The 13,035-nt window shown below is 30.6% G+C and overlaps 1 protein-coding gene and 2 long non-coding RNA genes across 19 annotated transcripts in view; 1 reads left to right on the forward strand and 2 right to left on the reverse strand.

Annotated features, from left to right (window-relative positions):
* LOC125055893 overlaps positions 1 to 13,035 on the reverse strand; it is a 105,748-nt gene that overhangs the window by 75,428 nt on the left and 17,285 nt on the right. For 10 of the 16 annotated variants that reach the window (XM_047658600.1, XM_047658597.1, XM_047658585.1 and 7 more), the window contains 5 exons: positions 12,602 to 12,732; positions 11,553 to 11,635; positions 10,693 to 10,845; positions 9,845 to 9,975; positions 8,534 to 8,725 (listed from right to left, as the gene is read on the reverse strand). In XM_047658600.1, the coding sequence (XP_047514556.1) occupies positions 8,534 to 8,725; positions 9,845 to 9,975; positions 10,693 to 10,845; positions 11,553 to 11,635; positions 12,602 to 12,732 (690 nt within the window). The remainder of the gene's footprint in view (positions 1 to 8,533; positions 8,726 to 9,844; positions 9,976 to 10,692; positions 10,846 to 11,552; positions 11,636 to 12,601; positions 12,733 to 13,035) is intronic. The other 6 variants (XM_047658602.1, XM_047658601.1, XM_047658587.1 and 3 more) reach the window with 4 other exon arrangements.
* LOC125055895 lies at positions 1,985 to 3,329 on the reverse strand. The gene is made up of 2 exons (XR_007117966.1): positions 3,116 to 3,329; positions 1,985 to 2,014 (listed from the first exon to the last, which is right to left on the reverse strand). It is a non-coding gene; the product is annotated as an uncharacterized LOC125055895 (long non-coding RNA).
* On the forward strand, positions 3,801 to 6,126 carry LOC125055894. 2 transcript variants are annotated; one of them, XR_007117964.1, is made up of 2 exons: positions 3,801 to 4,128; positions 6,097 to 6,126. It is a non-coding gene; the product is annotated as an uncharacterized LOC125055894 (long non-coding RNA). The 2 variants fall into 2 exon arrangements; XR_007117965.1 differs by having other exon boundaries at positions 3,801 to 4,119.

A 13,035-nucleotide genomic window follows, 5' to 3' on the forward strand; every position in this document is an offset into this window, starting at 1 on the left:
CTTACCTTTTAAAATCGACACGAACTGTAATTTTCATAAAAATTTAGTTTTCGGATTTCTACATACACTACTGTTAAGGCATCTTGGCTAAAGCCCCAAGTAAGCCTCCTGTCCTGTTCTATAAAAAAAATGTTTGCTGAAATACTAAATTCCGTCTTACCAATAATTATAATATAATTGCCAAATATGTGATGCATCTACAAATATCTGCCCTGCGATTCTGTAACTCACTTCACACACCCTCAGCGCTGATTTTTGCTGTCAAATCGTTCGTTTCGGTGTCATGTTACAATTTGGTATTCTGTTAAACAATAACCGCGACAAAAGCGCCGCTCAAATGAGATTGTTAACATTTGGAACTAAAATTTGGCACTGCTACACTTACGCTCCAAAATTGTTGGTATTTGGTATTCTGATACATACCATTTGACATCTCATCTCACTTAAATGTACATTTTGTACGACAATTGACAAATTAAAAGTTGCTCTTCCCTCGCTGAAATCGTCATTTACCAGTGAGTTAGCCATTTTTAGCGAAGTTAAAACTTGTTTTATGTGAAAATATTCTAACATAGGACAATCTATATGTATCTTGGGGTAAGTTTATAAAATAATATTTATCAATACAGCATTATTTTACGAAAAAAATTATATATATAAACATTAAGCTTCGTGAAATTGAACTTTGTTATTGTTACAGAAGGCCCGTTTCCACTTTTAAAGTTTAAACCTCTATTTCAAGAAATTAATGATGTAATCCATTAAAAAATACTTCATATAATATCTATAGATGGCGAAGAAAATGTAGGCACGAAACGACCAATTGGTTTCTCGGCGTTGGTTATTATCGCTTTTTTCCAATACTCAAGAAATTATATGGTATTGACGAAACCTAGAACATATGCTGCTGAGATGAACGAAGAGTCTAGTAAATACTAAATAGATGATCTAAGGTAAACATTTTGATTACTTTAGCATTAAAAATCTAATTTTTATCCAAGAACCAATTTTTCGATGCAGTCTTGATCATGTCTTGTCTCCAGCAGAGATAAGTCGAACAAAAAACGATAAATAAGATAGGTAAATATTGTAATATATTTGTATTTTTCTACTATACTAAAATTATAAATCTAATAATTTCAGAGATCCCCAAATGTTCAAAATTCCTGATAAAAAAAATACATTCTGCCTTTGAAGAAGAAGAATATTACATGTGTATCATACAACAAGGCCCCTGGATATAAAAAGACACAATAGTGCAGACATTTTCAAATTATTGAATTTCGACTATCCTTCAATTTATAATAAATGATAACACAGTACAATTTCGGTTCCTATATTTTTATAAAATATATTGATATAACATTAAGGTTTTGGATAAAAACATTATTCTGCTTTACACAAGTATGAAATACCATCATTACATACATGATGGTTTAAGTACTTATTAAGCTTTTTTAAATTTATCGTTCATAACTATTACTTTTTACAAACTAATTAGAAAATATATTAAAATAAATATATTTATCTACAAAATAAAGTAGATGTTATTGATTAGCTCTATGTGAGGCTGTGTTTTAATTAGTTTTTATTATACTTAAGTTTGTTTTACTGAAAGTTATTTTGTAGTGTGTTAAAAGTTTACTATAATCATTAAATTAAATGTTTAAAGTTATTATATTGTTCTTTTATTCACCTATAAAGTAACATGGCTTATATATTTTTCATTTCGGCTTAGCTATGTATTTAACTCGGTTACTACGTTTTCTATAGGCAGTCATTAAATAAGTGGTAGATTTAATTAATCATTTTATTAATATAATATTATTAGATACAAAAAAAAATATTATGAAGTACACAATTATCTTAAACACGGTAATACAATTTTTCATATAAAAATCATAGTTGTCCAAACTGCATTCAAAATAGATTAGTGGTCTCGGTTTAATATCTCTTCTTAACATTTCAATAATTGGTCATTTTCTTCCTCATTCTTGACAACTACCACTGATGGCTGTAATACAATGATTATCTGTTAAAATTGTAAATAGGAAAATGTGGTAGGTCACTGTACTGACACAATAATATTGCATAGCAATTTAATTATTGTAAAGTTAAGGTAAATAATAAAAAAACTTGCATAAAACACACAAAAACTTATATATGGGATATCTTTGTATTTCTAAGTAAAGTATCTTAAAAACATGTTTGATAATATTATAACTAAGCCAAATATTATTAAAAGTTTTATGGTAACAAGGCTTAGTAATTTCGCACAGTATTTGATTCAGTACTATGAATAAAAAAAATCTTGAGCAAACCTATATTTAGACTCAAAAATCCAAATCCAAGTATGTACTTTAAAAACAATTATTTATTAATGAAACAAATCCAAGACCCATAAAGGGTATGTTTAGTTTTAAAGTGTAGTCAGCAGCAATAACTATCTTTTGATTGCTTCATTAAATAAGTTATGGCAATGTTGTTTCCAACATTTAAAATTAACGTTGATCACTTGAAATGGTATGAATTTGAGCAATTGAAAGCTTATATATTTGATCCAACATACCTAACATGATTATTTATACTTGTATTCTGAAATCTGAACAATTAAATTAAATTCAACTTGATCAGTTAAAATTAATACTTCTTATATTTCATGAATGGAATTTGAAGTTAGGAAACCTAAAAATATTTTTTTATTTGACATTTTTAACCAACAATTTCATTATTCTTTACAATGTCGCTTCGATTTAACCTATTACATTTGACTTCAAATTTGCCATCAAACAAACAAACTTTGTTAACTGTTTTACTAGTCACTACTTATTCCTATTTATTTACTATGATAGTTATTATATTTCTAAAATAGTTTTAATAGAATTCAGTTTTTATGAGTGTTAGTAAAAACATAGGTAATATTGTTGTTGTGTGTTTGACCTCTGAATCACTTAAAAAGGTTGCAATAGTAGTTTCATGGCATCTAAAAAGTACCAACACTTGCACTTACACAAATGAATAAATATATAAACACTAATTTTTCTTCTTTATAGATAGGTACCCTTTTATTTTATAATTACTCAACAAAATATTATATGAAAACATTGGTATTAACCTTGGTTACCTTTAGTAACATTTTGAAAATTTAAAACACCTATCCATCCTGTTTACTTTGAATCCGTAGCCCATTTGCTGAGAGAATCACTTTTAGCGTGACATCATCTTTTATCTTTTTGTTAAGATAATATTCTTAAATTTTTTACAATATATCCAGATGTTAGGTATCCCTTGTTTCGTGCTGAAACATAATTAATATTTTTAAATTTCTGTCGGTTTATCTTTTTTTTTTATATTTTTTTTAATTCAAACGTGGACCATTTTGTTTATGTAAGATGAAAATTTTGACAATTAACTCTTTTTATAAAATAATAGTTATTCCGTAAGTCCACTACGCAGTAAAAGCGCTCCCTTCGTCACTGACGTAATTTTTGGAATCTCATGGTATTCTGTTAATAAATTTTACATTACGTCTTGATAAGTGGAGGGAGGTAACCTAGTGAGTTGTTGTCTATTAATATCGTGACAATTGACTCATTTTATTTTATAAAAAGAGTTAATTGTCAAAATTTTCATCATACATAAACAAAATATTTTTAATAAAACAAAAAGGTCGACGTTTAAATTAAAAAAAAAGATAAACGGTGAAAATATCTCAAAAATGATTTATCTGATGGAAAATAATAGAATAGCGAGGAAAATTATTAAAACCCATCTGGCAATGGGGCCGCTTAAAGGTAAGTAGTGAGTTTATTTATTAGTCAATCGTAAGTTACGTATTTTGTTTATAACTTCCAATTAAGAGTTTATATTTCGTATTTACCCGACAACTGACCAGCCGTGGTGTATATGAGCGACAGAAACTTAAAAATATTAATTATGTTTCAGCACGAAACAAGGGATACCTAACATCTGGATATATTGTAAAAAATTTAAGAATATTATCTTAACAAAAAGATAAAAGATGATGTCACGCTAAAAGTGATTCTCTCAGCAAATGGGCTACGGATTCAAAGTAAACAGGATGGATAGGTGTTTTAAATTTTCAAAATGTTACTAAAGGTAACCAAGGTTAATACCAATGTTTTCATATAATATTTTGTTGAGTAATTATAAAATAAAAGGTTACCTATCTATAAAGAAGAAAAATTAGTGTTTATATATTTATTCATTTGTGTAAGTGCAAGTGTTGGTACTTTTTAGATGCCATGAAACTACTATTGCAACCTTTTTAAGTGATTCAGAGGTCAAACACACAACAACAATATTACCTATGTTTTTACTAACACTCATAAAAACTGAATTCTATTAAAACTATTTTAGAAATATAATAACTATCATAGTAAATAAATAGGAATAAGTAGTGACTAGTAAAACAGTTAACAAAGTTTGTTTGTTTGATGGCAAATTTGAAGTCAAATGTAATAGGTTAAATCGAAGCGACATTGTAAAGAATAATGAAATTGTTGGTTAAAAATGTCAAATAAAAAAATATTTTTAGGTTTCCTAACTTCAAATTCCATTCATGAAATATAAGAAGTATTAATTTTAACTGATCAAGTTGAATTTAATTTAATTGTTCAGATTTCAGAATACAAGTATAAATAATCATGTTAGGTATGTTGGATCAAATATATAAGCTTTCAATTGCTCAAATTCATACCATTTCAAGTGATCAACGTTAATTTTAAATGTTGGAAACAACATTGCCATAACTTATTTAATGAAGCAATCAAAAGATAGTTATTGCTGCTGACTACACTTTAAAACTAAACATACCCTTTATGGGTCTTGGATTTGTTTCATTAATAAATAATTGTTTTTAAAGTACATACTTGGATTTGGATTTTTGAGTCTAAATATAGGTTTGCTCAAGATTTTTTTTATTCATAGTACTGAATCAAATACTGTGCGAAATTACTAAGCCTTGTTACCATAAAACTTTTAATAATATTTGGCTTAGTTATAATATTATCAAACATGTTTTTAAGATACTTTACTTAGAAATACAAAGATATCCCATATATAAGTTTTTGTGTGTTTTATGCAAATTTTTTTTATTATTTACCTTAACTTTACAATAATTAAATTGCTATGCAATATTATTGTGTCAGTACAGTGACCTACCACATTTTCCTATTTACAATTTTAACAGATAATCATTGTATTATAGTACGAGATCCCGCTGCAGGATTGGTGCGCTCATCGACTATTTGTTTAAAACCAAATTTTTATGTTTATTTATAATTAAGAGAATATATATTTACTAGGGTGCCTATCAAAATTTGGCCGCCATTATTTTTAATTAAATTATTTTTAATTGATTTTTGGTAAAAAATTTCGTTCATTTATTATTTAAATAAAATAACGTCTACATCACGGTAATTAATATGAAGATTCTAAAAAATCACGGGTGCCGTTGCGCACATGGCCGCACCTCTTTGGCAGCCAGGTGTAAACAGGTATGATTTCGATAAATTTATACGTTTATAACCTATTTTTATTAATTATATGTCAAATTGAAGCTAATTTTTTTCTATTAATTATCATATAAAGTTGCTTAATTAAATCTGGCCGCAAATAAGGGCTACTGGCTGTTAAAGATAATAAATATTTAAGGTAGAGTGAAAGAGAGTTAATTAAGCAACTTTATATGATAATTAATAGAAAAAAATTAGCTTCAATTTGACATATAATTAATAAAAATAGGTTATAAACGTATAAATTTATCGAAATCATACCTGTTTACACCTGGCTGCCAAAGAGGTGCGGCCATGTGCGCAACGGCACCCGTGATTTTTTAGAATCTTCATATAAATTACAGTGATGTAGACGTTATTTTATTTAAATAATAAATGAACGAAATTTTTTACCAAAAATCAATTAAAAATAATTTAATTAAAAATAATGGCGGCCAAATTTTGATAGGCACCCTAGTAAATATATATTCTCTTAATTATAAATAAACATAAAAATTTGGTTTTAAACAAATAGTCGATGAGCGCACCAATCCTGCAGCGGGATCTTAGACCATTACAGCCATCAGTGGTAGTTGTCAAGAATGAGGAAGAAAATGACCATTTATTGAAATGTTAAGAAGAGATATTAAACCGAGACCACTAATCTATTTTGAATGCAGTTTGGACAACTATGATTTTTATATGAAAAATTGTATTACCGTGTTTAAGATAATTGTGTACTTCATAATATTTTTTTTTGTATCTAATAATATTATATTAATAAAATGATTAATTAAATCCACCACTTATTTAATGACTGCCTATAGAAAACGTAGTAACCGAGTTAAATACATAGCTAAGCCGAAATGAAAAATATATAAGCCATGTTACTTTATAGGTGAATAAAAGAACAATATAATAACTTTAAACATTTAATTTAATGATTATAGTAAACTTTTAACACACTACAAAATAACTTTCAGTAAAACAAACTTAAGTATAATAAAAACTAATTAAAACACAGCCTCACATAGAGCTAATCAATAACATCTACTTACTTTATTTTGTAGATAAATATATTTATTTTAATATATTTTCTAATTAGTTTGTAAAAAGTAATAGTTATGAACGATAAATTTAAAAAAGCTTAATAAGTACTTAAACCATCATGTATGTAATGATGGTATTTCATACTTGTGTAAAGCAGAATAATGTTTTTATCCAAAACCTTAATGTTATATCAATATATTTTATAAAAATATAGGAACCGAAATTGTACTGTGTTATCATTTATTATAAATTGAAGGATAGTCGAAATTCAATAATTTGAAAATGTCTGCACTATTGTGTCTTTTTATATCCAGGGGCCTTGTTGTATGATACACATGTAATATTCTTCTTCTTCAAAGGCAGAATGTATTTTTCTATCAGGAATTTTGAACATTTGGGGATCTCTGAAATTATTAGATTTATAATTTTAGTATAGTAGAAAAATACAAATATATTACAATATTTACCTATCTTATTTATCGTTTTTTGTTCGACTTATCTCTGCTGGAGACAAGACATGATCAAGACTGCATCGAAAAATTGGTTCTTGGATAAAAATTAGATTTTTAATGCTAAAGTAATCAAAATGTTTACCTTAGATCATCTATTTAGTATTTACTAGACTCTTCGTTCATCTCAGCAGCATATGTTCTAGGTTTCGTCAATACCATATAATTTCTTGAGTATTGGAAAAAAGCGATAATAACCAACGCCGAGAAACCAATTGGTCGTTTCGTGCCTACATTTTCTTCGCCATCTATAGATATTATATTAAGTATTTTTTAATGGATTACATCATTTATTTCTTGAAATAGAGGTTTAAACTTTAAAAGTGGAAACGGGCCTTCTGTAACAATAACAAAGTTCAATTTCACGAAGCTTAATGTTTATATATATAATTTTTTTCGTAAAATAATGCTGTATTGATAAATATTATTTTATAAACTTACCCCAAGATACATATAGATTGTCCTATGTTAGAATATTTTCACATAAAACAAGTTTTAACTTCGCTAAAAATGGCTAACTCACTGGTAAATGACGATTTCAGCGAGGGAAGAGCAACTTTTAATTTGACGTACAAAATGTACATTTAAATGAGATGAGATGTCAAATGGTATGTATCAGAATACCAAATACCAACAACTTTGGAGCGTAAGTGTAGCAGTGCCAAATTTTAGTTCCAAATGTGAACAATCTTATTTGAGCGGCGCTTTTGTCGCGGTTATTGTTTAACAGAATACCAAATTGTAACATGACACCGAAACGAACGATTTGACAGCAAAACTCAGCGCTGAGAGTGTGTGAAGCGAGTTACAGAATCGCAGGGCAGTTTATCTTTTTTTAAATATTATTAATTTTATTTCAAACGTCGACCATTTTGTTCTCTATTTTGTTTTATTAAAAATATTTTGTTTATGTATGATGAAAATTTTGACAATTTACTCTTTTTATAAAATAAAATGAGTCAATTGTCACGATATTAATAGACAACAACTTACTAGGTTACCTGCCTCCACTTATCAAGACGTAATGTAAAATTTCTTAACAGAATACCATGAGATTCCAAAAATTACGTCAGTGACGAAGGGAGCGCGGTTACTTCGTAGTGGACTCACGGATTAACAGTGAGTTACAGAATCGCAGGGCTGTACTCATAAGGGCATCTTGTCCCGGTGAACCAATGAACTTTCTTTCTATTAACATTGGAGAAACATCGTAAAGAAAACACCTTGCCTTAGACACAAAAAGTCGACGGCGTGTGTCAAGCAAAGGAGGCTAATTACTTGCCTATTAGATTGCCAACTGAGCCGCGACTGATTTATTTTATCGTATTGGCTTAGGGTAGTGTATGTAAGTGAATAAATAAATAAACTTTCGGCAAATTATCCACTTATAAACTTTTTTCACGCTAAAATCCATAGCCAATATGAAACAGTAGACTTTGTATATAACGATAAACTTACCGATTCATTGCCATCTCCATAATCAACGCTCTTAGGCATATGCTGTAGATGTTCCTTGCCAGCACGAGTTGATGTTGCTGATGATTTGGAGGATGTCAAAGTGCCTCCAGCTTGAACGCCTTCAGATTTCAAATCTTGGCCGTGTTGATTTGTCGATCCAGTGCTGGACACTTGCGTGGTCTCTTCGGTCGTCTGCAATTAATAAGAAAATATAAATTCGTCATACTTTAACTTAATGTAATAAAAATAGTTGTACGTGGAGCCGAAGTATTTTCGAACCTATTCGACCTTGAGTCCTTCAAGAACAGAGCGTAACAGTTCTTAAAAGGACAACGAACTTGGGCGCCTTCTGGCAGTGTAAGTGTCTATAGGCAACGGTGTCACATAAACAGAATTAATTAAGACTATCATCAGTGTGTACATATTGTCGTGATCATTTTAGGATAAGTATAGTTAGGTGATCAAGTTGGTTAAATATATAATAGGTGGTTAAATATGATGACACTTTCTGGTCAATATGTTCTTGAAGCCTTGTTGTATGTCCAAAAAAATTAAAACGATTTTAAAACAAATGGTGACTTTCACCAGTATAATACGCGAAATAGAACTAATTTGAGTGTACGACCAACCAGGCTCCAAAAGATAAACCACTCCTTATATGGAAATTGTATTCGTTTTTACAACAAACTCCCAAGCGAAATTAGAGAATTATCACTGAATAAATTCAAAGCCCTCGTTAAACGAAAATTTATCAACAAAGCCTTTTATAAATTTGAGGACTACTTAAATGATCCTAATCCTTGGGATTAATTTGCTTCAGTTCAAACAATTTGTATGACAATACTTGGCGATTAAAAAGAGTGGCGGAATATATATATTATATGACTGAGATCCTGGTAATAAACTGAGACTGTACTAAATATGCGAATGTTTATTTAAATTCATTTGTTTTTATTTCGATCACACGATAGATGATACTCTTATACTTCCTTTTAAAGTAAGGTAGGTATATTTCTTCGTTGAAACTTATTTAAATCAGAATAATTGAAAGACACATATTAAATAGTTTTTAATTCAAAACTAGAGGCTATTTTTGATTTGAAGATACATTTAAATAAAACCTCTATTACCTGTGAGTGGTTATTGAAAACTTGACTCAGTTTATTGAAGACATTTGAAGCGGGTTTGATCTTTGGGAATGGGTTTAAAAAACACAGCAGGCAAAGGTTAATAATATATAAATATATATAAATGTATACTAATACAAAGCTAAAGACTTTGTTTGAAGCCACTCATCGTAATAAAACATACCGTATTTCCATGTGTCCCAACAGAAGCAGTTACGGTCTTAGGCGCTGTTGAAGTATTTGTTGTCATCGTAGATGTTTCTTGGGACTTCGGCGGACGAGCTGGTGGTTGAGTCTCACTTTGACGTGCCGCGGCTGTTTAATATGACAATTAATTAGCATGTTTTTTTTTGTAGATATGTCCAATGTGTCTATTTATTTTATGTTTTACATTTTTTTATTCTGTATAGTGATGAATCTGTTTAGTTTCCTAAATAAATAAATCATAAATCTTAAATATAACCTGGAAGAGTTCGATTCTCGACTCAATATTGGATTTCAGAAAATGATACACGATATCTTTATCGGATAAGAAATACGTTATGTAAGTATTTTTTTATAATATTACGCTACATCTCTGTATGGGGTAGAATTGTCTTGAGTTCATTTTTATTTCAACCCGAAATATGTAGATTTTTTGGATTTGACTCATGCCGATTTCCTCACGATGTTTTTCTTCACCGTACGGCTTAGTGCGCACATAGACAGAAATTGCATTGGTGAACGGCCAGGGATTGAGCCTATGACCTCAGCGCTGAAAGTCACTAGGCCAACAGAAATTTTTATAACATTATTAATACATATGTTAATATAATATTTAGCGAGACTCATAAAAGATCCATAAACGTACTAAGAACGTACTATATCTTATTTACCTACAATATGAACACTCTCGTTTTGATATTGGACTCATTTTATTTTTCAAAACGAATTGGAATTTTCAATACTAATTATTAATAGAGTGTATAATATGCGAGGAACACAAACGTGTTGTTAGTAAGTGATAAGATATTATTACATTTAACTACTTACGTTTAGGCGGCTGTTGAGCGGGCTGAGTTGTAGCGACGTTGTCGTAGAGTGATGTGGATGAAGTAGCAGCAGCCACCTTGTCTGAGCGCCCAGCTGCCGCCGCTGCGTCTGTCTCTATAGCCCGAGTGGTGGTACGCGGTAATGTTGATGAGCCTACACGCGTATATGCGTTACTCATGAGCCTCCGAATGTTTGGTTTAAAAGTGTTTTTGGCAAATTCAAATTCAATTTCTGAGGCCCATGAGTTTGGTTGCGCCGTTGCGTAATTTTGATAAATATTTATGAGTTTATGAGGTAGATGCTATTCGCCTCCGACCTAAGGAAGGATCCTACCAGCCTTACCAGGTCGAGAAGTTGTTTAAATCCTCATCAGTCAAGATAAGTAGGATTAGGGGTATGATGTCAACGTACTGATTGTAGGCGTAGATTATAGATGACGCTACAAATTCTACTAATCTATTCTCTTCTAGACACAGTAGGACTAAAATAATATTTCTTTCGTGAGCTACACACCAAAAAGTTAGTTGAATTAACAATATAAGAAGTAATTTAATTAATCATATTACGTAGAGAGTTTTGTTTTCTTTAAGGTCCCTTAATCAATGTGTTTAGAATGGGTTCGATTAAGTAAAACGAGATTTTCAATAGTAATATAGAAGTCACAGTTTTTAGACTGACCCAAACTAACGAAATCGAGTCAGAAATATGTCTGCAATGTGCTCTTTCTGTATCAATAGCCATCAATCATGGCTTCACAAGTCTGACGGCCAACCTCCAATAATGGCCTCTCCAAAAGAAGAAGAAGGTATCTTTCTTTTTGCAATAAATTATGATATTAAATTATAATATGATATACTCACGGTATCTTGGATCCTGTGCCCTCAGTCTGGCGTATTGTTCCTGGGTCATGCAGGTGCATTGTGGCTCGCGTCCGTAACTAAGACTATTTATCAATTATTATAGCTCACGTGAAATCTTAGCCTACCTCAATTAAAATATATGTATAGACACAAAAGTTCCTTGCCTACTATTTCTAAATGTGCCTTACTTTACCGTAGAATTACGATAAAAACTATATTTATGATATTCCTAGGGTTTCGTACTTTTATTTGTGGTAATTCATTCATAGTTAACTCTATGTACGGCCAAATTTTTGGGGTTTACTTAGGTTAAAAACTTTATTTAGAAGTCGGTATTTATCAAGTAATAACTTATTTTAGATACCAGTACTAACTTAATGAAAGTACTATTCCTATTTCTAGTATAAAATAAGTATTTACGGCATTTGTGTGTCACTGACACCAAGACAATGAAAAGAGCATTTAAACTGCAGGTCTCGGATCCGATTTATGGCAAAATTTATACTAAACATAACTTCCAGTGGAGGTTTACGAGCTTTCAAACATTCATTACAAGACATTAATAGCCAATTTCCATAGACCATTGTGGTGCTCGCTATAAATGCATACGTTTAGAGGCACTAGCAACACGTATGTCAACTGTCACTGCAATGACAATTAACATCTCTGTCAACATCACTTGTAATTTAGAAAAGATAATAAATAATTGTTGAGGGGCCTCATAGCCTAGCGGTCTTATTAAGTGGCAGCTAGGTGAGGGGTACCGGGTACGATTCCCGGTTCGAGGGCAAGTTTTAATTAAATTTAAATTTGTTCTCGGCCTTTGGGAGGGTTGTGCGGTACCGGGCGAGTGCCTAAAGCGTACATGGAGGACACGGTCGAAGTTCGAAGGCAAGCACGAATTATAAAAATCTTATACTTGACGCTGGCATTGGACAAACCGTGCCAGAGCCATAAAAAATTTTGTTGAATTATGATAATTCCATCTGAATTCTACTTTAAGTGTTGTTTTCTATTATATATAAGTTAATAATATGAATGTCCGTTACCTTGACCGATTTGGACTAGCTGGTGTTGAGACCGGTTTCCTCTTCGTCTTGAATTTTTGTTTGCTCCCCGGCGGCTCCAGCTTCAGGCTGTAGCTCGAAGATGCCTTCCGTGAGAATTTAAATGAAGGCGACTATAATAAAATATCGCGTGATGAATGAATCATAGCTGATAATGATCTAATAATGAAAGGCATACAACTAGCGGGATTTAGCAGGGAGATACTGAATAGAAATTTACAATTTTTAATATTAATAGTAATCAACGCTGTTGAAATACTAATATAATTAGGTATAATTAAGAAAAGAATACGTGTTAAGCTACTATATTTTCATCTATATTAAAAGAAGAAATATAGCTTTAAGGCCTTTTTAAGACCTCGTACAGGCCCAAACTCTCACAAAGTTCGTGCAATCCCGTTTATATGATGATGATA

The sequence above is a fragment of the Pieris napi genome, chromosome 14 (assembly GCF_905475465.1).
Source record: "Pieris napi chromosome 14, ilPieNapi1.2, whole genome shotgun sequence".
In the NCBI taxonomy this organism is placed as follows: Eukaryota; Metazoa; Arthropoda; class Insecta; order Lepidoptera; family Pieridae; genus Pieris; species Pieris napi.